This window comes from Vulpes vulpes, chromosome 16 (assembly GCF_048418805.1).
Source record: "Vulpes vulpes isolate BD-2025 chromosome 16, VulVul3, whole genome shotgun sequence".
NCBI classification, from domain to species: domain Eukaryota; kingdom Metazoa; phylum Chordata; class Mammalia; order Carnivora; family Canidae; genus Vulpes; species Vulpes vulpes.
The window spans coordinates 45921886-45949862 of record NC_132795.1 but is presented as its reverse complement, the minus strand read 5'-3'; the positions used below and the strand labels follow the sequence as shown (position 1 = coordinate 45949862).

Here is a 27977-nt window from a genome sequence, read left to right as displayed (position 1 = left end):
GACACCGAGTGTGAGACTCTTGATACAATGTAAAATTATAGTTAAAAAAAGAAAAAAAAACCTTAATTTTTTTTCCTTTTTTTTACTGCTACCCTCCTGTACTATAATACACCTTTTGTTAAAATCACATATTAAATTTAAATAATAGACAAGAGTGTAGAAGCTTTAAGAATTAAACCAATGAGAGTTACGTTTAGCAATAAACTATTTGTTTATTGTCATGCCTTAGAACTTTTCTGTATGTAAATGGTAATTAAAATAGTCTCAGAAGAACAAATACTAGGCACAGTGGATTACATGATATGTGCTGAGGCGCCATCCCCTGTGGATTCCAATCTGGATATTCTGACAATAAAACACAACAGTTAGAAGCTCCACAAAGTTACAAGGGGAGGAAGTAATTGAATCAATATTGAGATAGTTTGACACTTACTTTCAGATTTTTCAAGTTTTTTATTTCCTAAGGTAGACAAAAAATTATAGAATTAAAGGCATTCGCTTGCTTTTCTGGCTTTCTAAATAAGATAATAAACTTAGGAAACTTAGTTTGGCTTTAAACTTGGTTTAACTTAAGAAAATGAAAGCTTCCTCCCCAAATCCCACAGCGGCTTAACGATCTTCCAGTGCCCCTGCCAACGAAGTCACGTCACCAGGTATTCCTAAGGCAGCTTTTATGCTAAAGGCGAAAAAGCCTAAAGTTGACAGAACTATACGAGGTAGTTAACGTTGCGGTGGCCCCGTGCCATCCCGCTTAAATTCCCTGGAAGACGACGTATTGCCTCGTGTCGACTCTGGGACTCGTATCTCATGCATCTCTGGTGTGGCTCCTGCTTCAAATTTTGCTCTGTGTCCTTCCCTCATCAATTTTTTCCCCTCTATTTAGCACGATCCTGCCGTTTGTTAGGAATTCATTTGTTTAACTTCTCTCATTCATTTATGCCCTTTTTGAGTGTTGTACTCCGTATTGAACATAATTCTAGGCTTCCGGTAAATAGATATCAGGAGAAAATAGAGCTTCCTTACAGAAAAGTAGGGGGAGGAAATCTATCATTAATTTGCTCTCATCTCTCAGAAAATAAGTCAACAAAACAAAAAATTGGCTTTATATAAACAATAATCAACATAAAAAATACAAATCGAAAGTCATAGGATTTAATTAAGTGGAACATACCAGAGCAAAGTTGTTAATTCTTTCCAAGTTTATGTATAGATTCAGTGTAATCCCAACCAAAATTCCACAGTCTTCTGTGAATTAATAAGCTTATCCTAATGTTAATTTGCAAGAGCAAAGGTTGAGGAAGAGCCAGGTAATTTCTGAACAATTTAGAAAAGAAACAAGTTGGGAGAACAGCGGTCAGGTAGCAAAGCTTATTGCAGCCTTTGCCGCTTGCACGCGGCCTTGGAGACCTGCGGTGATAACTGTTTGAATCTTGGGGTGGAGAAGCTCGTGACGGACAAAGTCCTCATTAAATAAAACTAGAAAATCCAGACAAAGTAAAACAAAACAATGTTTAGGGCCTCCGAGATTTGCTAGGGCGACAAAGACCGAAGGGTCAGGACTTAAGAGCTGGGGAGCCACAGAGAATGGGCTGCAATTAGGAAAGCTGTTTTTTCCCTGGAGCCGTTTGTTCATCTTGGGCCCAGGTCTGGGACTGAAAATCTGGGCTTTGCTCAGGCAGGGGCTGATTTTTGGGAAACAGAAACCATCAGAGCTTTTGTTGGCCCTGTAGGACTAGAGAGAGAAAATTGGAGAATTGAGCATTTCAAGATCCTGGTAAAAAGTCAAGGTGGTGGAAGGAGCCCACCTGATGGCCATTTTGTACTCAAAGTATTTGTTTGATTTTGAAGCTGTGAGGAACGGGAGGCTAAAATCCTAGGCTGAAGGCTTCTGGAAAGCAAAGCAGATTTTTTTTCCCAGTAATTTCAGAGTGCTGAACCTATAACGATTAGAATTCAGAACCCATTACGGAAAGGCAATGGGGAACGCCCAAGTTTCTCAGTGGAAAGCCCTGGAGTCTGAGCGCTTGGAACAGAGACAGAGGCGGACATGTCTTGCACGAGTCCTAATCCACTGTTGACGAAGCTGCGTTTGGATCAAGGTGAACAGCAGCCCTGACGCTAGCTGCTCAGCAGGAAAAGCCAGGACTCTGCATTTTTGTTCTCTGCATGTTAAGATGTTTGATAGAAACTCACTAGCACACACCACGTGTTTGGGCAACGTGCGAGGCTTAACACAAGAACTGTTAGTGTTATTGCAGTGAGCTGGATTGGCTACCTCTACTAGACAGTCGCTCTGCGTGTCATCGGGACTCAGTGGCAGTCGCATGTAGCGGGAGCTCGGTTGGGGGTGAAGCAGGGATGAGCTCTCCTGCTCTGAGGCCTTTCTCCAGTGACCTCTTCAGCAGGAGACCCTGGGCCTGGAATTCTGGGGCTCCCAACCGAGCAAGAGCTCAGCTGCCGAGCTAGCAAAGCAGAGGCGGGGATGGGCCCAGTATCAAGGCCTCGTTCAAGAGCATGGAAATAGTGTCCACAGTTTTGGGAGGAGCAGCATATGTGTGAAGGAGGGGAGGACTCATTAATGCCGGCTTTGAAGATCATTCACCACACCCAGAACCACCGCAGGTTACCAAAACCAAGAGGAAACAAAACAATCTTGAAACCAGGAACAGACACAGAGGTGACCGAGATGCTGGGGATTTTAGGAGGAAGGCGGAGTGTTAAGGCTGGTGATCATGGAGCTCAGTGTGTCAAAGGGAGGATAAGGACACCAGTGGTAGCGGAGAGAAGCGGAAGTCACACTGGCCATACCTGGGCTTACTGGCCCGGGAATAGGGCCTTATTTTTCCTTTAATTGGAGTGAGAAGCAATTGAGGAATTGTAAGAAAAGGATTTGACCTGGATTTTCCTTTTATAAAACAGTTTGGAGGAGGAAGAGAAGTGGGAGATTACTGGCTCAGGTGAGAAATGACAGGGGCTTGGATACCGGGAGGGAAGGGGAAGTTGAGAAAATAAAGTCTACCATTGTTATTTGTATGACCCTTTAACTAGAAAACATTTAGTTTGCAGACTGGAGATATACAATGAATTTATTTTTTAAACTGCTTTGAATGAAATTTAAAATTGGACCATACTTCTAATTCATTGTGTAACTGAAGTATAATATGAATATGGAAGTATGCACGCCTCGTAAATGGAAAGACTGATGAATTATTACAAAGTGAACACATGAAAAAAACAAAACAAAAAAAGCAAAGTGAACACATGCAGGAAAAAGTAGCACAGATCTAGAAGGTCCCTGTGTCCTTTCCTATTTGACGAACTCCTCTTTGCTCTCTAAAAGTAACCACTAGCCCGACTCCAAACACAAATTAGTTTTGCATGATATTTGAACCTTATATAAATGAAATCATTTATCATGCATTCATTTTGTGTCTGTCCTCTTTCATGGCACCAAATCTTCCTTTTTTTTTTTATTTTTAAAATTTTTCACATCATCTCCTCTCTTCACCTATTTCACTGAAAATTCTTTTCTAATCAAAAATTTATTCACTTACCTTTAAAAAAATCTTTTCTGAGAACCAAAAGACTGATAATGGAAGGGAAACATATTAGCTTTAAATCACAATTAATTTGGACGTTGATTAATGTATTACTTCTGCATGAAATATTTTGATAAAAACTAATAAGTGGAGGTGATTGGAAGCAAATACAAATAAGAAATGTTTCAATGAACAGTTACTTTGAGTATAGTAGCAAACTAGGTCATGGTTGTACCTTATTTCTGTTCTTTAGCTGGAGAGGAAAAATAATCAATGAAGAAGGGGGGGACAATCTGAGTTTAAATATGGTCATTTATGACAAATGATTTATATCATCATATAGCAGCAATCAAATATTGTCAATAATTCCTTAAACATTTGATGATCCGAATTTTAAAATATTAAATATTTAAAATTTATGGAAATTGCTCTCTAAATAGAATGTCGTGATAACTTATTTTTTTTCTTTTTTGCTTACGGCAGAGATTGTTTGTGCAAGTTTCTTCTTCGGTACACAAAGAGCAGGGTACTCCTCTAGTGTAAGGGGGCCTATTCGGATAATTTCCTCTGTAAGAAAAGAATTTTTGATTAGCCACATGGCTATTAATATCTCTAATTTTGTGCATGAAATTATGCAAATTGTTTTGGTCACTCACTCATGAATAACGACTTTTGTTCTAATTTTATGCTCCTTTCTTTTCTGAAAAGAAACCGTTAAAACTGTTTACAAGATGTCCCTAATCCACATGGCAGTTATGCTCTTGAATATTCTATAGAATACAAATTAGATGTGAACCCAGGGTAATTAAGCAGGCTGACAGCCACAGAGCTTTTGCTGTAAACACTGTGATTATCTCTTGATTTGGTAAATACAATAAATAAAATTTAAATTGCAGGTGGAAACATAGGCTTTATTTCAACACCAAGGTTCTTATCTAGTTCTATTTGGTGATGTATCAAAAAGGTTTCGCAGCTATTATGCCTGCTTTTCTTTTTTTTTTTTTATTTTTTTTATTTTTATTTTTTTATGCCTGCTTTTCAATAAAATAAGTTGATGCATTTTAACCTGTTTACCCCCATCTCTGTATCTGTGGAAACTTAAAAAGTGTTACTTACCGAGAGTACACAAAGAAAAACGTTAGTAATATAAGTAGTAGTCCATTAAAAAATATGCCACAATGATTTATCTATTCATTTGTTGATGGACGTTGGGGTTATTCCAAATAAAGTTACTGTGCACATTTTGAACATTCATATACATTTCCTTGTATAAAAGAAATGAATAGATCATCTGGTAGTCTGGTAGGTACATATTTGACTTTTTAAGTAACTACCACACAGGTTTTTTTTGTTTTTTAGTTTTTTTAAATTTATGACAGTCACACACACAGAGAGAGAGAGAGAGAGAGGCAGAGACACAGGCAGAGGGAGAAGCAGGCTCCATGCACCGGGAGCCCGATGTGGGATTCGATCCCGGGTCTCCAGGATCGCGCCCTGGGCCAAAGGCAGGCGCCAAACCGCTGCGCCACCCAGGGATCCCAACCACACAGGTTTTACAAAGTAGTTGTAATACTTTATATTTCTACCATCAGTGTTGAGAATTTGAGTTGCTTCACTTCCTTGTCAGGACTCGGATTGGCCAGTCTTTGGCCATTCTAATTGCGTAGTGGTATTTATTGTGGTTTTAATTTGTGTTTCCCTAATGATTAATGACGTTGAGCATTTTTTCATGTGCTTACTTGCCATCTGCATGTCTTCTTTGTTAATCTTTTATCCATCTAAAAACAATTGAGTTTTAAGTTTTTCTAATACTGAATTGTGAGAGTTCATCCTGTTTTCTCCTGTATTGCCATATGGCTTATTTTTGAGAAAGAGTCGTCTAATATATTAGCTATGAAGAAGACTCTTCCTGCCCGTGGCGTGTCTTTTCATTCTCTTACCAGGGTCTTTGAATAGCATTGATTTTAAATTTTAATGGAATCCAACTTATCCATTTGTTCTTTTATGGATCATGGTTTTGATATGGTAGCTAAAAAAAATCTTTGGCTATTTTCAGGTCACAAAGGTTTCATCTGTGTTTTCTTCCAACAGTTTTACAGTTTGGGGTTTACATTTAGGTTTATGATCCATTTTGAGTTAATTATTATAGGTTGTGTGTTGTTTAGATCTGAGTTTACTTTTGTTTTTTATATATGAATGACAAACAGTACTAGCACCACTTATTAAAAAATCTTTTTTTTCCACTGCATTGCCTTTGTGCATTTTTAGAAAATTAGTTGGACATGCGTAGATCACTGTGTATGGGTTTATTTTTGGACTCCACATTCTGTTCCACTGATCTATTTGTTTAACTTTACATCAATTGTTGTGATTATTCTAGCTTTCATAATTCTTGAAAACAATAATGTTAGTTCTTCCAGGAGGTGGCTCAGTTGGGTAAGCATCTGCCTTTGGCTCAAGGCATGATCTCAGGGCCCTGGGATTGGGCCTCACCCGGGAGTTGGCTTCTCTCTCTCCCTCTGCTCCTCCCCCTATTCTCTTTCTCTCTCTCTCAAACAAATAAATATATAAATTAATATCTTAAAAAAATAGTTAGCTCTTCAAATTTTTTTCAGAGTTGATTTGGCTATTAAGAGTCCTTTGCATTTTCATATGAATTTTATGATCAGTTTGTCAATTTCTACAATAAAAATCTGGAATGTTTTATTAGGATTATATTGAATCTATAGATCAATTCAGTGAAAATTACATCTTAATATTGAGTCTTTTAATCCATTACAAGGTATAATCTATCCAATTATTTGTATCTTTGTTAATTTCTGTCATGAATATTGTGTAGTTTTCAGTGGAGAGGTCTTTTATTTCTTCTACCAGATTTATTCCTGATAATTTATGTTTTTTGATGTTATAAATGTTATAAAATAATAGAATGATTATTATTTTAATTTAATTTGATTATTTACTGGTGGTATTTGGACCTGTAATCGAGTTTTGTATATTGATCTTGTATCCTGAACAGTTAACAAGTTTACTTACTAGTTTCAGAAGAATTTTCAGATTTCATTGCACTTTTTTTTATATAGACCAGAAGTCAGCAAAGTATGATCTGTTTTTGTACAATTTGCACACAAAGAATTATTATTTTTAATGAGTTCTTTGAAAAAAAGAAACAAAGACGAAGGTAACAATATATATGGTATGCAAAACCTAATATATTTATTCTGTTACTTTACAGAAGATGTTTTTGCTATTGTAATAATATTACATATAGGTTTTTCACAGATGCCCTTATTAGGTTTAGGAAGTTCCCTTCTATTTCCATTTTGCTGAGAGCTTTTACCAGGAATGGATGTCTAGCTTTTTCTCAATCTATTGAGATAATCATGTGTTCTTTATTTTTAGGTTGATTAATATGGTGAATTACATTGATTGATGTATTTACAATGTTAAACCACTTCTATGTTCCTGGAATAAACTTCATTTGGATAAGGAGTATTAATTAGGCTTTTACTGTATTGATGGATTACAATGCTAAATTTTTGTGCCTATATTAACAGTAGATATTGTTCTGTGGTTTTTGTTTATTTCGTTTACCCTTTGCAATTTGTGTTCTTGGGGGAATGTTTCCATTTCATCCAGTTGCTTCTTGATTGATTAACCCCACTGTCATTTTTTTTTTTTTTTTTGAAAGAGAGAGAGAAAGCACACATGAGTCCATGTGGGAGTAGTTGGGGAGAGGCAGAGAGAGAGGGAGAAAGAGAATCTTAAGCAGGCTCCATGCTCAGTGTGGACCCTGATGCTGGTCTCAACCTCGTGGCCCTGGGATTATAACCTGAGCCAAAATCAAAAGCCAGAGGCTTAAGTGACCGAGCCACTCATGTGCCCCAACCTCACTGTTGTTTTGAAATGGGCTTATTTATTTCTAGTATTATTCTTTGCTCTAAAACATTATCTGTTTTTAGTGTAGACCCTGTTGCTTTCTTTTGACTAATGTAAGCATAATAATAAAACTTTTTCCATTCTTGTACTTTTAATCTACTTCTGTTTATTTATTTATTTATTTGCTTATTTATTTAAATTCCAGTAGAGTTAACACACAGTGTTATATTAGTTTCAGGTGTACAGAATAGTGATTCAGTAATTCTGTACATTATTCAGTACTTATCATAGTCGTGTACTCTTTAATCCCTGTCACCTATTTCATCCATTTCCCCACCTACCTCCCCTCTGGTAACCATCAGTTTGTTCTCCATAGTTAAATGTCTGTTTTTTGATTTTGTCTCCTTTTTAATTTGTTCATTTGTTTCTTAGGGTCCACGTATGAGTGAAATGATATTTGTCTTTCTCTTCTTTCATTTAACATTATATTCTCTAGATCCATCTATGTTGTTGCAGATGGCAAGATTCCATTCTTTTTAATGGCTGAGTAAAATTCCGTTGTATATACATACTACTTCTTTATCCATCCACCAATCGATGGACACTTGGGTTGTTTCCATAATTTGGCTATGGTAAATAAAGCTGCAATAAACAGAAGAGTGCATGTATCTTCAAATTAGTGTTTACATATTCTTTGGGTAAAGACCTAGTAGTGGAATTACTGGATCATATGGTAATTCTATTTTTAATTTTTTGAATAACCTCCATAATGTTTTCTGCAGTGGCTACACCAGCTTGCACTCCTACCAACAGTGCGTGAGGGTTCCTTTTTCTCCACATTCTAACCAATACTTGCTGCTTTGTGAGTTTTTGATTTTAGTCATTCTGACACGTGTCAGGTGATATCTCGTGGTTTTGATTTGCATTTCCCTGATGATAAGTGATGTTGATCTTTCACGTATCTTTTGGCCACATGTATGTCTTCTTTGGAGAAATGCCTGTCTTTGGCCCATTTTAGTTGGATTATTTGTGTTTTTGTATGTGTTGAGTTGTATAAGTTCTTTATACAACTATCAGTTGTATTAGTTGATAGTTTATTTTACTATCTTTGGATAGTAATCCTTTATTAGACATGTCATTTGCAAAATAGCTTCTCCCATTCAGTAGATTGCCTTTTGGTTTTGTTCTTTGTTTCCTTGACTGTGCTGAAGCTTCTTATTTTTATATAGTCCCAATAGTTTATTTTTATTTTTGCTTGCCTTAGGAAACATATCTAGAATAATGGTGCTATGACTGATGTCAGGAAAATTACTGCCTGTTCTCCCTTCTATGATTTTTATGGTTTCAGGACTTACATTTAGGTCCTTAATTCATTTTGAGTTTATTTTTGTGCATGGTGTAAGAAAGAAGTCCAGTTTCATTCTTTTACATGTTGCTGTCCAGTTTTCCCAGCACCATTTGTTGAAGACACTGTCTTTTCCCCATTGCATATTTTTGCTTCTTTGTCAAAGATTAATTGGCCATATAATTGTGGGTTTATTTTTGGGCTCCCTATTCTGTTCTACTGACCTATGTGTCTGTTTTTGTGCCAGTACTGTACTGTTTTGGTTACTACAGATTGGTAGTAGATCTTAAAATCTGGTATTGTGATACTTCCAGTTTTGTTCCTGTTTTTCAAGATTGCCTTGGCTATTTGAGGTCTTGTCATTCCATAAAAACTTTAGGGTTATTTGTTCTAGTTCTGTTGGTATTTTGATAGTGACTGCCTTAAATCTGTAGATTGATTTGGGTAGTATAGACACTTTAGCAATATTTATTCTTTCAATCCATGAAATGGAATATCTTTCCATTTCTTTGTGTTGTCTTCAGTTTCTTTCATCAATATATTACAGTCTTTCACCTCCTTAGTTAAGTTTGTTCCTAGGTATTTTTATTTTTATTTATTTATTTATTATTATTATTTTTAAGCCCAACACAGGGTTGAACTCATGACCCTGAGAATGTGACCTGAGCTGAGATCAAGAGTCAGACACTTAACTGACTGAGCCACTCAGGCTGCCCTGTATTATTTTTGGTGCAACTCTAAATGGGATTGTTGTAAATGTTCATTTCTGTATACTATACACTTTTCATTATGTTTTAGTCAAAAATGTTTAGTAACACAGGAAAGCCCAGAAAATGCATATCATTGTAAATGATAATAAAGTTTCCAGTTCGGCTGGAACTCTAAATGGGATTGTTGTAAATGTTAATTTCTATATACTATGTTATAGTATTACTTAACATTCTTTCTGTTACTTCATTATTAGTATATAGAAATGCAATGGATTTTATTTATTTATTCATGAGAGACACAGAGAGAGAGGCAGAGACACAGGCAGAGGGAGAAGCAGGCTCCATGCAGGGAGCCTGATGCGGGACTGGATCCTAGGACTCCAGGATCATGCCCTGGGCTGAAGGCAGATGCTAAAACCACTGAGCCACCCAGGGAATCCCGTGAAGCTATCATATTATTTATTTTCTTCATCTCATCTGTTCTTTGTTCCCCTTTTCCTCTTTTTCTGTCTTTCTTTGGGTTGAATATTGAATATTTTTGAAAATCTAATTTTACCTGCTTTGTTGGTTCCTTTGCTATAACTGTTTTCTTATTTAAGTGTTAGAGTTTGTAGTATGCATCTTTTACTTATTACAGTCAAGTTAAATTATTGCACTTAACAGAGTGGAAGAACTTTAATACAGATTTTTCTCTTTTAGCCTTTATGCTGTAGTTATCACGTATTAATTTATGTAGTTGTGACTCTTATAGTGCATTGCTATTACCTTTGATTAAACAATTCTCCTTGAAAGAGGATTACATAACAAGGAGAACATCCTATATCTTACCCATGTAGTTACCATTGCTGGTAGTTTGAAAAAAATCTTTTTTTCACTTTTAATTTCCACTAAGAAATCTCCTGTCATCCTTATCTTTGTCCCTCTGTATGTAACATGTCTTAGTTCTCTGGTTGCTTTTAAGATTTTCTCTTTATTACTGGTTTTGAAATTTCTTATTATAAAGTGGGTTAGTATAGTTTTCTTCATGTTTCTTGTAACTTGGAATTTATTAGCCATCTTGCTTCTGTGAATTTATAATTTCCTTAAGCTTGGAGAGTTTTGGACCATATTTCTAAAAATATTTTTCTGTCCCAGTCCTCTTTTTAGGAAATCAGTTCTCCCTAAAATTATCTCACAGATTAATGATGCTTTTTTAAAAAAATCTTTTTCAGATTCTTTTTTCTCTAGATATTCTATAAAAATAAATAATTTATAATAAGTGTTCAGTAGTTCTACAATTTCTCTAGTATTTATAAAAACTGCACTCTGCCCTAGGTTTTAAGGCTATGTATCTGTCATTCTTGTTTTTGCTTCTGAGAGGTAACAAAAGTAATTACAGAGATACACACATTTGTACTTTTCTGTTGCAATTTTGGCATATCTCTGAGCCATTATGCAAATTATGTATATTTATTCTTTGTCTATGTTTTCATTTTTTGTACATTTCAAAAAAAAATTTGGTTGTTAAAAGAGTTGGACTATAAACTGATTTTTATCTTCTTCCTTGTACAGATCTATTGGGATTAGAGTTCCAGAATTTCATTTTTGGGCACTCTCATTAGGCTAATGTTATTTGTCCATTTAGATATGCAATTATCAGCAAGACAATTAAAAATGATGGTATTCTTTTCTTCGGAGAATGTGCATTTCACTTCCATTCCCAATCATTTACTCATCCCAGTTGTTAAGGTAGAGAAGCATCTGCCAAAACCTATTTTGTATTCCAAGTATTCAGATATTACTGTGGCAATGTATTTTTACATTCTTCTTAAAAAACTTAAAGTTCCCATAATTTTTATTCTCAAGATTAAATATTTCATAACAGATATAGGTTTTTACATAAGGTAATATTCTCTCACCACCTTCTATTTTAATATATTTATTTTGAGTAGCGCTATAGAGGGAGACTTCACGTATTAAAAATATACTTGCCTCTTTAGTATATGGTTCTGTTTTAGGAACAATTCTTAACATATTTTAATTTAAAATACTTTTAATAGCAGAATAACTTACGCAGGTCCATAGTTGCATACAAATATTACAGTTTCATATCCTCCAAGTTTAGGACACATTGTCATTGCACAACCAACTTTATATGAATTGGCCCAAACTACCTATAAAGGAAGGAATTTAAAAATAAAATATGCAAAACAACTTCATGCAAACAGCGCATTGTAGGAGCAATAATCTTTGTTATGCTGCCAAAGATGAACGCACATGGCTATTTACTCTCTTTATTAATTTTTAGTATTGACTTTAAAACAATTATTTTGTTAAGGCTACTTCCCTGAGGGCTATCTAACTAGTTTTCCTCACTGTTAATGCTCATAAGTTAAAAGGAGAATATAATGTAAAGACAAAGCTAAATTTTTTCTAGATGACTTATGAAATATATTAAAATTGACTCCATGTGGATATTATAAAAATGATATTAAAATGAAACTATAAATGAAAACAATAATAAACTTTTATTTCTTTTTCTCAGAAAAATTTTACTTCATTTGTGATCACATTTTAAATTTTGTGGTCTTAACCATATTCTTACCTTTATCAAGTCACAAGAGACAGATAAGGATAGAAATTAAGAATATAATGAGTCTTCTGTAAAAGATGCCTGCCACAGAGATGGTGAATCTTTATTTTTGTCTACTTGCTAAGAATAAGCAAAGTTTATTCAAAAGGAAGATGACTTCTATGGAAAACTAGACATGGAGAGAGAGAGAGAAAAAAGTGAAGAAGATTACTATTTCTTTAGTAATAGTAAGGGATGAGAGAAGAGTAAGAGAGAAGTAAGAGATTTTGCTTCTAACCATATGTGTGGCTTTGGAGACTGACATCAATTCTGAGCTAGTTTCCTATTTAATAAAATGAGATTAAGCTTGATCCTTAAACAATCCTTTTCCTTTTGAATGTTCCAAAAAGTTAATAACCATACAAATGCAAGTATATATGCAAGAAATCATGTTTAAGAATTTAGTTCATGAATATGTGGCTACTCCATGAAATTCTACTTGGTTAATGTATTTAAGTCATGATTCTGTTTGGCTTTGGGAATGATAAAAGTAAATATTGACCATGTGTAGATTTAAAATGTATTGTTTTCGGGGATCCCTGGGTGGTGCAGTGGTTTGGCGCCTGCCTTTGGCCTAGGGCGCGATCCTGGAGACCCGGGATCGAGTCCCACATCGGGCTCCCAGTGCATGGAGCCTGCTTCTCCCTCTGCCTGTGTCTCTGTCTCTCTCTCTCTCTCTCCATGACTATCATAAATAAATAAAAATTTAAAAAAAAAAAAAAAAAAATAAAATGTATTGTTTTCATTAAAGAGATTAGATGTGACAATATGAACATTTGTTGTAACTTCAGTATGAATATCTGCAGAGACTTAATGTAGGACATTTTTAGCTCATTTTGCTTAGAACATTAATAAGCAAGATATAGTTGCTGAGTAAGTAGGAAGGATGCAACCATTCCTAATTATTTAAGCATATGTGGAAATAAGCCAGTGGGGAATGAACTTCCAATTCTGATGTAGCAATGATAGGGGAGAAGGGTATTTGGAACAGGTTCCTTTTGACTTGAATCAGAAGAGAGAGACAAAGGATTACATAAAGGCTGTGAGTTAGTCTTCATGCCATGTTAGGGATATTGCATCCTTTCCGGACAATTTGTTTGGTGCTCCTCTGATAAAAATGACTTGCTTTATGTCACTATATACTATTACATCTTATACAGATAAGTAAATTTGGAGAAGAAAGTTATCCCCTGTTATTGCTTAAATGGGGCTTCCTAGGAGTTCAGTGCCATTTTTAGAATTGGTTTAGCTTAAAAATGACTTCTACTTTTCACCAAAAATTCCCACTGAAATATCCAGAATACTAGGAAAATAATGAGAAAGTAGGCAAGATACAATCAGTATCTTGAAAAGGATAATGCCCCCTGTGAATTGAGGGGAAAGGACTCAGGCTGTACATTTGTGTCAGATTATTGCTTTGAGTTTCCAGGCCATGGCTAGGGGGTTGGGATTTGGGAAGCCAGTAAAAGCTTGATGGATGCACACAGCTGAGCAGCAAAGCTGACTGAGGAGACCAAGGAAGCAGGAGTTTAGATAATATAGTCCTGGAGAGGTGAGAACCTTACAGTGATACAACTGTGGAGATCAGCGGGGAATCCTCATTACCAATTCAGCAGAGCATTAATCAGCACATAAGCCAAGAAACTACCCTAGGCCTGGGAAAGAACCACCTATAAAAACTAGAGGAAAGGATGCTAAAACTTACACAGGGCCAGGAGTAGAGACTGTTCCTACTAGCCACACTGGAAAATACCAATTTCTGGGGCATTGGTAGAGTATGCACAAGAGTCTTGATTTGCATAGATACGATTAAAAAACTAAGTGAAAGATTAAACATATTAGATATAGTCATTTATGAACAAAAAGAGGAAAAGATTAGTGAACTTAAACATAAAGCGATAAAACTTTCTGAAATTAATCACAGAAGAAAAAAATCAGGAAAAAAGAGAAGAGAACATCAGTCAACTGTGGAAAAACTTCAAGTAATGACTTGAAGTTGCTCGAGCAATTATGAAATTGCTTGAGACTTGTGATAAAGGAAGAATTGTAAAAGTTAGAGCAAGGAGATACATAAAGTACATAAAGAAAAGGTTAGAGTAGACTTTTGTTGGAAACAGTGCAATGAGATGACAGTGAAGTAAGATTTTTAAAGTCCAGAAGAATAAGACAAACAAAAGAAATTTTAAAAATTCCAATACATAGAATTCTATTCCCAGTATAAATGTCTTCCAAATGAAGGTGTCCTTTTTAGATACTCAAAAGAAACTCACAAGAAAATGCTAGAAAAGTTATCTTTTGATTGAAATATGCATAAATAAATAAAATGTCAAAAATTTACCTGTGTATAATGGCCACAAACTTTGGTACATGATAGGGTATCATAATCATAATATTCAGTTTCATTAAACCAAGCATCAACAGCAGATTTTGGTGAAAATATGCTTAATCCACCTAACCAGATATTTTCTCCAATATATTGAAAAGTTGGATGGCATTCATATGATTTTGATAAACAGGAATTGTGTTCGAATCTACACGTGTTTACCCATGCTTTAGCAGTCTTCGCTAAACCATCGTCCCAACTCTGAAAGATAAAATAATGTAAACTGAATTGTGCATATTTGCTTGGATTAAAGCTATTCTTATAATTATAATCCATTTTGTTTATTTTAATAAAATATAGATTTTTTTTTGGTATTATGTTTACAGTGAGTCTTTTTTTTTTTTTTTTTTTTTTTAGTTCTACTTAAGAAACATTTAGTACCTACTCTGTGACAGTTTATCTTTGTATTTCCAATACTTTGTAGATGTCCTGGTACAGTAGAGGCACTCATCACATATACTTGAATTTGATTTAAGTAAGGCAAGAGTTCACAGTCTAGTAATGCAGGTCATGCAAATATATCATAAGTGAAAAATGAGTACCCGGGGGCACCTGGGTGGCTCAGCAGTTGAGCGTCTGCCTTCAGCTCAGGTGGTGACCTGGGGTCCTGAGATCAAGTCCTGCATTGGGCTCCTGCATGGAGCCTGCTTCCCCCTCTGCCTGGGTCTCTGCCTCTCTCTGTGTCTCTCATGAATAAATAAATAAAACCTTTAAAAAATGTGTACCCATTTATAAGTAAAAAGAGAAAATGCCTCTTAACCCATTGGCAGTAGAATTTCCTTAATTTGATCAAGAGTATCTACCAAAACCAAAAAACAAAACATTTCAACAGGCATCAATATATAATGGTGAGATATTGAAAGCTTTCCCCCAACATTGGGAATGAAACAAGATGTCTCATTATTTCTATTTAAAATAATACAGGAAGTTAGATGGTATAATAAATACATAAAAAAACATAAAATGTATAATAACTGGAATCTTCATTATTTGTAGATAACAAGACTGGATACATAGAAAATTCAGTGAATACACAAAACTATAGGAAAAAAAGTGAAATTTTCAGTTTCTGGTATCAGGAAAATATACAACATTCTATTTCCATATATACTTCAGAAACAACTTCAAGGCAACAAGTATATAAAAATAAATCCAATAAATGATATAAAAAAGCTCTATACTGAAAAACTACAAAACATCACTAAGATTAATTTGTAAAGACTTAAATAGATAAGAAATGTTTATAAACTGGAAGATTTAATATTGTAAATGTTTGGTTATTGACATTTAATCAATTTCTAAAGAAAATCCAAGTAGCTTTTTTTTTTTTTACGGAAATTGATTTCAAAGTTTATGTGGAAATTCAGAGAACAAATTCTAAGACAATTGTTAAAAAATAAAACAGAAGGGGATCCCTGGGTGGCTCAGCAGTTTAGCACCTGCCTTTGGCCTAGGGTGTGACCCGGGATTGAGTCCCGGGGTCCTGGGATCGAGTCCCCGTCGGGCTCCCTGCAGGGAGGCTGCTTCTCCCTCTGCCTGTGTCTCTGCCTCTCTCTCTCTCTCTCTCTCTCTATCATGAATAAATAAATAAATCTTTAAAAAATAAAACAGAAGACCTACTGTACAAGATACCAAGACATCATAATCTTGGTATTTGTGTAAGACTGAAGAACCCCCCCCCCCCCCCCACACACACCCATGAGTGGGACCAGGCCTAACCCTGAGGCAGCCCATCCAGGCGCCTCCCATGAATTCAAGCAACAAAAACATTCTGTTTTTCTGAGATAAGAAAACTATCCCTCCCCCCTCGCCCTGACTGGAAAAGTCCCTGAACATGGTCGTGTTGACCTTCAAAGAAATCAATCATGTCATAACCCGAATGCTATGCTACTCCCGCGGTTTTTTGCCTTTAAAAGATGCCTGTAATTGCTAATCGGCGCTCTGCCACCTCTGAGGCGGAGAGCCCGTTTGCACAAACGTCCAATAAACCCTCTTGCTTGTTGCATCTGCCTGTCTGGGGTCTGAGTCTCTGGGGCGTCCACCGGGACACGTTGGCACCCGTGAGCCAGGGTCCAACAAGATGTGGATAGACAGATATCCCAATGGAACAGAATAAGGTCTATTGTCAATTTTTGACAAAAGTGACAAGGTCTTAATGTAACTTTAATGGCAAGATGATTTTATTTAAGTGAGCTCTATGCCCAATGTGGGGCTTGAACTTACAAGCCCAAGATCAGAGTCACATGTTTTACCAACTGAGTCAGTCCCTGGCAAGATGCTTTTTAAAAATATTTTTATTTTAATTTAATTGTAGATCTACAATAAATTACAACATGTAGTACGTAGAGGTCCTGTGCGAGCTTTGCCTGGTTTCCTGTTGATAGTGTTTTATGTAACTGAAAAACAATATCAAAATGAAGAAATTGACATTGGTACAATTAACAGACCTTAAGATTTCAGTAGTTTTACATGCATTTGTTCTTGCATGTGTAGTTTTATTACATTTTTATCACGAGTAAATTGAAGTAACTACCTCCAGCAATCAAGATACATAACTATTTTTTTTTTTTTAGTATTTTATTTATTTTTTAACAGTGGGGTGGGGGAAGAAGCAGAGGGAGTGGCAGGTAGAGGGAAAGGGAGAAGCAAGCCTGGAGGCCGATGCAGGACTGATCCCAGGACCCCGAGGTCATGACCTGAGCCAAAGGCGGACCTCATCCACTGAGCCACCAGGGGCCCCCCACTGGCCCGTGCTATCCCTAATTCCTGGTGGTCACCAGTGTGTTCACCACCTCGATGATTTGGTAATTTCAAGAAAGTTATTTATTTATTTTTTTAAAAGATTTTATTTATTCATGAGAGACAGAGACACAGGCAGAGGGAGAAGCAGGCTCCATGCAGGGAGCCTGAAGTGGGACTGGATCCCGGGACTCCAGGATCACGCCCTGGGCTGAAGGCGACGCTAAACCACTGAGCCACCTGGGCTGCCCTCAAGAAAGTTATATAAACAGTCACAACATGTAACCATTTTGAGATTGGCTTTTTGTTGTTGTTCAGCATGTTTCCCTTGAGCTCCATCTCTAATGTTTCACGGGCTTCTAGTTTAATCCTTACTGCTGAGTGGTAGTCCACCCAAGAGATACACCACAGTTTGTTTAGCCTTCACCTATCCACAGAAATTTTGATGTTTACAGGTTTGGATGATTATAAATTAAGCTGCAATGAACATAAGTGATCAGGTTTTTATGTAGCAGTTGAGTTTTCCTTTTTCAGGGGAAAGAGGAAAAGGAAAAAGAGCCCCAAGGGGGCAATCTTGGGTCATATGGTAAATATACACATAGTTTTTTTAGACTAAAAGAGCCAAACTATTTTCTCAAGTGGCTGTAACATTTTCCGTTTTACATTCCCACCAGCAGAGTATGACACGTAGTTTTTCTACATCCTCTTCAGTATTTGGTGCTGTCACTGTTTTTTATTTTAGTTTTTCTGATTGGTGTGTATTAATACCGCATTGTGGTTTTAATTTGTATTTCCCTAATGGCTAATGTGTAGAAAGCGTTTTTATGTGCTTATTTTCCATTTGTGTAACCTTGTAGTGAAATGTCTCTTCAGCCTTTGGTTCATTTTCTTACCGACTTTTTTTTTAACTATTGAGTTTTGAGAGTTCTTTATATATTCTAGACAACAGTTCTTTGTGAGGTAAGTGGTTTGTGTATATTTTCTCCTAGTCTACAGCTTGGCTTTTTATGTATTAACAAGTTTTTTAAAGAGCAAAATTTTAAAATTTTGATGGGGTTTAAATGGAAATTGTTGTTTTCCTTAGGTAATGCATTGGTTTTTTTCCCCACTGCTTTTAAATTTCTTTCCTTGTCTTACATTTTCTGAATTTTGATTATGATGTACCTTGGCATGAATTTCTCTGGGCTTATCATATTTGGACTTCACTATTTGTTCTTCATGTCTTTACTCAAATTTTGTAAGTTCTCAGCCACTATTTCTTAGGATATTTTTTCTGCCCCTCCCCATTTTTCTCCATTCCTTCTGGGACTCCAGTGACATGAATAAATATTTTGTTCTTGCTGTATAGATCCCTGACTTTTTTCCTTTGGTTCATTTTCTCTCTGCTCAGATTCAGTAATTTCTATTATTCAATTTTCTTTTTTTTTTAATTTTTTAAAATTTATTTATGATAGAGAGAGAGAGAGAGAGGCACAGACACAGGCAGAGGGAGAAGCAGGCTCCATGCACCGGGAGCCCGACGTGGGACCCGATCTCGGGTCCCCAGGATCACGCCCTGGGCCAAAGGCAGGCGCCAAACCGCTGCGCCACCCAGGGATCCCCTCAATTTTCAAGTTTACTAATTTTTTCTTTTGTCATATTCACTCAGCTACTGAGCCCATCCAGTGAGGTTTTTTTTAATTTTTATTTTTTTATTTTTTAAAGTAATCTCTAAAAATAATAATAAAAAAAATAATCTCTACACCCAACATGGGGCTCAAATGCATGACTCCAAGATTCAGAATCTCATGCTCTACTGAATGAGCCAGTCAGTTGTCTCCATCCAGTGAATTGTTATTACATTTTCCAGGTGTAAACTGTCCATTTAAATATTCTTTATAGCTTCCATTTCCTTGCTGAAACTTTCTATTTTTCATTTGTTTTAAACATTTTTATAATTGCTCTTTGAAGCATTTTATGATGAATCCTTTAAAACTTTTGTCAGGTAATTCTAATATCTGTGTCATCTGGGCATTGGCATCTGTTGTGTTTTCTCATTGATGTGGAGATTTTTCTGGTTTTTGGTAGGATGAGTGATTTTTTTTACTTGTATGCTTGACATTTTGAGTTTTACATTATGAGACTCTAGATTTTATTTAATCCTTGTATTTAAGGAGGATTTCACTAACACTGTTCTAATGGGGGAAAGGAGACACAACTTCTTTATCACTTGATTGGTGGGTGAAAGTCTAGGCTTCCCACTCTTACTATCCCTGTGGGAAGGATAACTAGTTCCACTGGGAAGAGATAGACATCCAGGTTACACTCTTGCTTTGGCTGACGTCATCATCCCACTGGGAGAGTAAGAGTCGCCTTTTTATCAAGGTATGAAAATCCAAGCTCCCTACTTGGCCTCTGCCAATACCACAGGAGAGGAAGGGGTACCTCGGTATTTTGTGGGACTGGGAGTCCTGACATGGTCTCCGCTGACACCATGGGAGGTTGCTATGAGGGCCACTTCATTACTGGTTGGTGGTAGTAGTAAAAGTCCGGATTCCATGATTGTCCTCTTCTGATACCACGCTGGCTGGGAGGGGAAGGGGCACCATATTCCTGCTTCATGAGGGCCAGAAGCCTCCTCATTTAGCCTCCTCTGGCACAACACTGCTAGACAGGTGGTAAGAGGGGTGCCTCACTTAGCATCAGTCAAGGACGATAGTCTAGACTCTCCACTTAGCCTTTGCTAAAAAAAGATAGGAGGCTTGTTGCTTCCCCACCCCACCCCCCATGTTATTTGTCCAGAATAGGATGGTTATTGTTTAAAAAAAAAAAAAAAGATTCCTTCCTTATTAGACTACCTTTTTGTCAAGAGAGAGTGGATTTTTTCTTGGAGTTTTTTCTTCTTTTATTTTCTGTATTTGTTGGCTTTTCTGGGTTTCAGGCTTCTTTCATATCTAGTCTAGCAAATACAGGAGTCAAAAAGGAAATATGTGAGGCTCCCCCTGTGTCATTCTTTGAGTCTTGAGTCTCTAGCTATTTAGTCTTTTTTTCTTTCTAACTTTATTTTTTTAAAGATTTATTTATTTATTCATGAGAGATAAAGACAGAGAGAGAGGCAGAGTGATAGGCAGAGGGGAGAAGCAGGCTCCATGCAGGGAGCCCGATGTGGGACTCGATCCCAGGACTCCAGGATTGCGCCCTTGGGCCAAAGGCAGGGGCTAAACCGCTGAGCCACCCAGGCATCCCTAGTCTTTTTTTTTAAATAAAGATCTTATTTATTTGAGAGAGTGAGCGAGCAATCAAGAGAGAGAACGCGAGTAGGGGGAGAGGAGAAGCAGGCCCCCCACCGAGCAGGGAGCCTGATGTGGGGCTGGATCCCAGGAGCCGAGGGTCATGACCAGAGCAGAAGACAGATGCTTTAACCAGCTGAGCCACCCAGGCACCCCAGGATCTAGTCTTAATATACAAATGAACATAGAGACTTTGAAAGAGTAGGAACTAATATCTGATAGCTAAGGAATTACATGCATTTAAAACATGCATTTCAAGCCAGTTCAAACACATATGATATGTGTAAATTATAATTATCGAGGTGTATGTATACCTCTGAAAATGTTTGCATTTTAGAAACCCAGGGACTCTATAAAGCTCATTCCCCTCCCCCGACTGAATAACGACATCTTTCTGGAAAAAATATTTTAATGTCCCCTTAGATCTGGCAATGCTTTCACCTAAAACTTAAATGTTATTAAGTCTCTAGCTGTTCAGGAAAAATTTTATTGAGTAATATTCTGACTTAACTTATAAATAGAATTTGGCATCCTTACTGATGTAAATTTTTAAAAGCCCAATCACTTGGCCTCTGTGTAACCTAAACTCGGATATACCCTGCAAGCTCTTCTGACCTAAAGTCCTCATAATGAATTACATCCAGTCACTGAAGCTCCTCTGCACAAGAAGGATTAAGAGAACCTCCTAAGAAATGCATCAGAATATAAACTAAAAACAAAGAGAATTGCAATAGCTTCATATGATGGAGAGTTGCCACACTATCTTTCAAAAATATGCTTAAATAATCATGATGCTTCTACTTGTGCTCTGGCAAGAAACAGTATAGTGTGCACAGGGTTGCGGGCAAGAGGATGCGGGGTACGTCGGTATGCTGCTGCAGGGTTGATGCTACATGTGGATGATGCAACAAGAATGATGCTGAGTATAAAAGCAGTATAAACATCAATGTTCAAAATTCCTGAAAGGATCATAACACATGGTACAAATAACAAAAATCATGCTTTAAAAAATCATATTTATTGAGGTATCACTGATAAAGAGCTTTACGTATTTAATGTGTACAATTTGATTAATTTGGACATATGCAAATATCCATGACACCATCACCATAATCCAGGTGACAGACCTGACCAATACCTCCTAGCGGTTCCTTGGGTTCCAGTTTATAAGATAAATAAGTTCTCTCCAATAAGTGCAGCAGGACTGATGAGGAGAATGATGGCACAGGAAATGTGGATAAAATTAAATTTCCTTACAACCTGCAGCCCAATGACAAATACTTGAGATAGGTCGAGTAGGACATTCCTCAAAGAACTCACAACTGTGTTAACCTTAATACTTAGAGGCAAAAAGTAACCTTAGCTTGCCCTCCAGGATCCTGTGAGTCTTCTTTAACATATGCAAATCCTTTTGGAAACTTCCTTTGTCTCTTACCCCCCCCCCCCCCCCCCCCAGTTTAAAAGTCTAAAATCAATTGCTCCTCACAATCCCAGTACAGCGTTTTCTGCCCAGGGGGCCTGGCTGGCCCTGTATTTTAAGAATAACCCCTTTTTGTGTGAGCAAGCCCTCGTGATGTATGCCGATTATTTCTCAGTTCCACTGGAAAAAAATATACAGTTAAATAGAACCGTGTGACAGAGAAAAATTAAGGAGAAACAAAGACTTTTATAATATAAAAAGTTGATCGGATTAAAATCAACAAACCAAAGTGTAAGAAATGTTAATGTCATTTAGGCAGAAGTAAAATGATACCCGGTGGAAATAGCGAAGAAATGAACAGCACCAGAAAACGTAAAGGGCGAAAATAACAGAAACTTCTACACGTTTACAAACTCAAAACTATAAAATAAGGTAAATGCAAAGAAGGCTTGTTTCTATTCATGTCTTCTGCACCCCATTCCTTTCTTCCTTCTCCTTCAGCTAGCTATTTAAATTTAAATGAATATTAGGTATATCTTTTTATTGCTTCCTTCGGGAAAACATAGCATATATAGGTGTTTGTATAGAATGTGTAGATGTTTACATATATTTATAGAATGTATATATTTACAAACACACACACAAATAGGTGTGTCTATAAGTTAAATAGCAATTTAGCGACATAAGATAGTCCTTAAAAAAAGAAATTCAAATTAAGTATGGAGGAAATACTGTATGGCAAATCCATGTCATCGGCCACCCTAACCCACTGGATATTAAAGTGCATTTTACACATTAACTTATTTTAACAATTCTGCATTTAGGAGATCAGCTTAGGTTTGTTTAATCCAGTGTTTCCGAATCATATTTGAAACCTCTTCCCCCTCAAAAAGTCCTTCCCCCAGAGCAGAATAGTGCAGTTTTGACCTTTAGTGTCTGAATTGTGATTTTATACTATTTCCGTTTTATTTTCTGTTGGGTAGAAAGGAAGAGACCTAGAAGAGATGTTTTACAGAGTAGGTACATCTGCACAGCACATAAGCTATGTTGTCAACATCACGTTCCTAATTTTATAACGCTGTCCTATCTACATGAAAGAAAAATATACTGCAAAGGGAATTTCTAGCGATAAAATTTATACTCAAGCATTTATTTAAAAATTATAAATGCTACGAATTATTTTAATAATCCAGTGTTTTTTATGCTCATTTTTCAATGGAGTATTCTTTTTGTCCTAATGCCTATAGGATGGAAGTCTACAAAAGACATCTTCAGTATTTGGAGTTAAATCTCACATATTCATTATTTCTCATGGAAATCACAGTTTGATGTCGTTCAAGCATTGGTCTCAGTATTACCTCCTCGTGGAACGTTTCTTAAAAAGGAATAGGGTCTATGTGGTGCTGCTCAGCCTGGAGGTCATCAGGTGCACCAACAGGGGAAGGACGAGAGCTCTCCCTCCCCTGCTACTCCTTTTACAGGAGGTGTTTTGGTTGTGCTGTTAGGGGTCCGCTCGGCAGGGCTGGGAGACCCGGGACCAAGACCAGGGAGCGCCACGCGGCCTTCCCCCGCCCCCACCCTCCCGCCCATCGCCGTCCCTGTGACCCCTCCCCATCCCCCAACGCACCCTCGGGGGCCCATCTCAGTCCTCCCTGGTCCCCCACCGCCCCTCCCTCCTCCAACCCCCATCCTCCCTCCTCCCGCCCTTCTCCGTCCTCCCCAGTCTCCCTCCCCTCCCGCCTATCCCCATCCCCCACCCCCACCCCCACCTTCCCCGCCCATCTGAGTCCTCCCTGGTCCCCCACCCTCCCTACCCCCTCCCATCCCCATCTTCCCAACTTCCACCCTCCCTCTCCCCTCCCTCCTATCCCATTCTCCCCACTCTCACCCTCCCTCCCATCTTCGTCCTCCCTGGCCCCCTCCCCCCTCCTATCCTCATCCTCCACCCCCACCTTTCCCGGCCATTTCCCTCCTCCCTGGTCCCCCCTCCTCCCTCCTATCTCCATCCCCCACCGTCACCCTCCCGCCCATCCCCATCCTCCCATCCTCCCCCCCTCCCTTCCTTCCTCCCGTCTCCCCATCCCCCCTTAAAGGCACCTGCGCTGCGGCCAGACAGTCTCGGGGGTGGCAGCTCCCCGGGCGGGGTTAGGGAGATCAGGGCAGGTCAGGACGGGGGGGGGGGGGGGTGGGTGGGTGGGGGGGGGTGGTGGTGTCAGGACGGGGGGGGGGGTGTCAGGACGGGGGGGTCACGGGGGGCGGGGCGGGGGGGGGCGGGCTGACCCGCTCTCACCAAGCGCCTCATGTCGGCGGCGGGCGGCAACACCCGGGCCCGCAGTGCGTTGTGGGCGTCGAGGCAGCGCTCCCGGAACCTGCGGTCGGTGGCCGGGGCCCTGGCGGGGGACCTGCTGGCCACCAGGCACAGGCCCAGCGTCCAGAGGCAGCGGAGCTCCTCGGTCAGCGCCATGGCGGGGCCGCTAACGGCAGGGGGTGGGGGGCCTCGCGCTCCCGCCCCTCCCCCCGCTGCGGCACGGGCTGGGCCCGAGGGGGCCGGTGGGGATCGCCCCGGCTCCGACGGCCAGTCCCAGGGCGCCCTAACTGCGGCCCGAGGCCCTGACCGTGGAGCCCCCGGCCATCCCTCCTGCAGGCACGCGGCCCGTCGCCCCGCTGCTTAAGGAACCAGAGGCGCTGCGGCCTCAGGGCATTGGCTCGTCCCCCTAGAAAGCTACAGGGCTGCTTCGGAATCTGCTTGCCATCTCGTGCGAGCATCTGCTCACACTTCATCTTTTCAGAATACCTCACAGTAGCATTTTACATTTTCCATCCTACACCTATGGCTTGCTGTGGGCTTGCTTGCTTGCTTTCTTTCTTTCTTTCTTTCTTTCTTTCTTTTCTCTTTCTCTCTTTTTTCTTTCTTTCTTCTTTCTTTTTCTTTTCTTTCTTTTTCTCTTTTCTCTTTCTTTTTCTTTTTTCTTTCTTTCTTCTTTCTTTCTCTTTCTCTCTTTTCTTTCTTTTTCTCTTTCTTTCTCTTTCTCTCTTTTTTCTTTCTTTTTCTTTTATTTCTTTTTCTTTTTTCTTTCTTCTTTTCTTTCTTCTTCTTTCTTTCTTTCTTTCTTTCTTTCTTTCTTTCTTTCTTCTTTCTTTCTTTCTTTTCTTTCTTTCTTCTTTCTATTTTATTTATTTATTCATGAGAGACAGAGAGAGAGGCAGAGGGAGAAGCAGGCTCCGTGCAGGGAGCCTGATGTGGGACTCAATCCCTGGACCCCAGGATCAGGCCCTGGGCCACAGGTGGCGCTAAACTGCTGAGCCACCCAAGCTGCCCTGTTGGCCTGTTTCTACTCTATTATTTCCCCATAACCCTTATCCTCATATCATATGCAATTTACTTATTTACATTACTATTTCTCCCCTCAATTGAATGTAAGCCCCATGAGGCAGGGATTCCTTATCATTTTCACTACTGTATCCCCAGCATCTCAAAAGAGTTCAATATTTGATGAACAAATGAATCTTAAGGCTGCAATCATTAGTTCCTTTTATGAAGTCCTCCAATTAGAACCTTCTGTCATTAAATCAGCTCATAATCCTGTATCTTATTACTTTCTTTTTTCCTTTCTCTGCATATTAGAGTTTCTCAAAGAAACAGGACTAATGGACACCTACTTCCACCCCTCTCCCTTTTATATACATGTGTACCTACACACAGATCTTAAAGGAAGTGGCTCCCACAATTATGAGGGCTGGCAAGCTGAAAATCTGTAGGGGCAGCTGAGGGGTGACAGTTGATGTGGTGTCTTGAGTCTGAAAAAACTCAGACAGAACTTCCATGTTGCATCTGGAAGCGCACTCCCTGGGAGCCCCAGCCTCTGGGGTCCTAGCTCCTGAGCTAGGGACAGCTAATCCAACTTCCAGACTAGTCCCCTCCTAAGGAGGCCTGAGGGTGGGGCTGAAACTCTAATCACAGGCTTGGCTCCACAGGCAGCCAGCCTCCGTCCTTAGGTGCTTTCCAAAAGTCACTTCATTAAAATAACAAAAGGTTCCTTGCTTTGAGGGTTTTAGGAGCTCTGTGCCCCAAAACAGGAAGGTCAAGTATGTTTTTTACAATGAATCACAGCATCACAGCCTCCCCTCTTTTCAAAACCTTCTGATAACTTCATGTCATACCCATTAAATCCAAAATCCTAGTTGGGCCCACAGGGCGTGATTCAATCTGACCCCGCTAATCCCTGCATCCTCCACTGGCTCACTTTGCTCCAGAACAGGCCGCGGCCTGACAAGGGTGCACAGGCCGCAGCCTGGGTGCTCTATCCCCAGCCCTTGGTCCTGGCTACTCCCTTGTCTGCAGAACTGGGCCTGCAACCCATGCTGTGCTTGTCTATCCTGCTGTGGTTTTCTTCATCACATTAACTGCTACCTGAGATGACATTATTTATTTAACATTTGTCGCCTTAGATTTTAATCTGTCTGAAACTGGTTTTACTTGCTTTATTGCACCCAGAGCAGTTACTGAACACTTCTGTCCTCAGTAACTACTTATTGACTGAATTGATGAGGCAATGAGCACTCCTTAACTTTCTAATAATGTTGCATACAATTGTAAGCTTCTTTAGCAACGATCTCATTCATCATATACATACCAGAGCCTCAAAAAGTATTTTAGACTCAATTTAAAAGGCAATGTTAGGGACGCCTGGGTGGCTCAGCGGTTGAGTGTCTGCCTTTGGTTCAGGGTGTGATCCAGGGGGTCCTGGGATGAAGTCCCACGTCGGGCTTCCTGCGTGGAGCCTGCTTCTCCCTCTGCCTGTCTCCCTGTGTCTCTGATGAATAAATAAAATATTTAAAAAAAAGGGAATGCTAGGTTTATATACTTTATATAACACTTATTTGTTTATATACTTACATATATATTGTTTTTTCTAGTTTATATTTGTCTTTCTTCCTGTGTGTAGCGGGGAGGGGAATGCATAGATGAATTTTTATAGGGAAGAAGCAGGAGTCATTACCATATACCCATTGCAAATATATTTGTATTTTACTCTGAAAGTGACTCCAACCTGCAAAGTCAGATACATCTATTTTGAGGGGGGCTAACTTTGAAAAGACACTTGATTTCGTGGTTAAGACCTGGATTAGATTTCAGATCTTAGTTCTACTTGAGCATCCGACACCGGCTGTGTAAAGCAGGAAGGCTACAGGCACAGTACAGGGGAGCGGAGCCTCTGAAATAGCTTAACCCCGACCTTTCCTTTCACCGAAGAGTTGGCCACCGGGACATTGTGAGACGGACACTCCTGGTTCCTGGGCTTTGTCCCCTTCCCCGTGTTAGTGTTTTCTCCCTACACATGCATGTACCTGGGTACCTGCCTCTGGGTACCGCTCTGGAAGACGGCGAGGCAGTCTCGTCTTTTCCAACAATTGCAAGGGTCCCGCCAGTGGACCTCACAGCCTAATTGTTTCCTCTTAGGATCTGAGCTCTCGGTGGAGGCACGTGTAGGATGCTAAGGGGCGCCGGGTGGCTCAGCCTGTTGGGCATCTGGTCGACCTGGGCATCTGGCCGGGGCCCAGCCCGCTCCCTGCTGGGGGAGCCCGTTCTACCCTCACCTCCTGCCCGTGCCCACCGCTCGGGCGCACGCGCGCTCCTCTCTCTGTAAAAGGAATACATAAAATCTTAAAAAAAAAAAAATCTACGCTCAACGGAACGCACTCACGGCACTATTCTACGAGAGCCGCGCGGATCCGGGCCGGGCTTTGGCACTGTCTCCCAGCAGGAGCCCCCGGGGTGGGGGTGGGGGGGGATGGAGTCCGCGTCCAGATCCCCGCCAGGAGTAGAGCTGCCCCAGGGCTGGGCCCGGAGGACGCCCCGCCCCGCCCCGCCCCGCCGCGGGGACGCAGCGCAGCCCTCAGGTGAGGACCCCGCGGACAGGGCGGACGGGGGGGGCGGGGCGGCGGGGGGGCTGGGCGGGGGGGCCTGGGGGCGGGGTCGGCGGGGGGCGGGCTTAGGGTGGCCGGCGGGGCGGGGCGGAGCCGGGGCAGGCTGTGGCGGTCGGGGTCTGCGGGGGGCGGGCTCAGGGTGGCCGGCGGGGCG

The 27977-nt window shown here is 39.6% G+C and overlaps 2 protein-coding genes across 5 annotated transcripts in view; one reads left to right on the top strand and one right to left on the bottom strand.

The window, feature by feature from the left end:
* Positions 1 to 253: 253 nt before the first annotated feature.
* On the bottom strand, positions 254 to 24420 carry GLIPR1L1 (GLIPR1 like 1). Its single transcript, XM_072741321.1, has 6 exons — positions 24186 to 24420; positions 14423 to 14668; positions 11526 to 11626; positions 4018 to 4106; positions 434 to 460; positions 254 to 345 (listed from the first exon to the last, which is right to left on the bottom strand). The coding sequence occupies exons 1-6, from the start codon at positions 24357 to 24359 to the stop codon at positions 254 to 256; spliced, it is 729 nt and encodes a 242-aa protein (XP_072597422.1). The 5' UTR covers positions 24360 to 24420.
* A 3079-nt stretch (positions 24421 to 27499) lies between these two features.
* Positions 27500 to 27977, top strand: part of CAPS2 (calcyphosine 2) — a 66996-nt gene continuing 66518 nt past the window's right edge. For 2 of the 4 annotated variants that reach the window (XM_072741298.1, XM_072741297.1), the window contains exon 1: positions 27500 to 27796. The gene's annotated coding sequence lies outside the window, so the exon portion shown is untranslated. The remainder of the gene's footprint in view (positions 27797 to 27977) is intronic. The other 2 variants (XM_072741305.1, XM_072741304.1) reach the window with 1 other exon arrangement.

Coding starts and splice junctions, on each gene's coding strand:
- GLIPR1L1 (XM_072741321.1), bottom strand. CDS start 24,359: ATGGCGCTGACCGAGGAGCTCCGCTGCCTCTGGACGCTGGGCCTGTGC. Junction 14,669..24,185: donor CCGCCGACATGAGGCGCTTG/GTGAGAGCGGGT, acceptor TTTATCTTTCAG/AGTTGGGACGATGGTTTAGC. Junction 4,107..11,525: donor GTATGCAACTATGGACCTGC/GTAAGTTATTCT, acceptor CTTTTCTTACAG/AGGAAATTATCCGAATAGGC.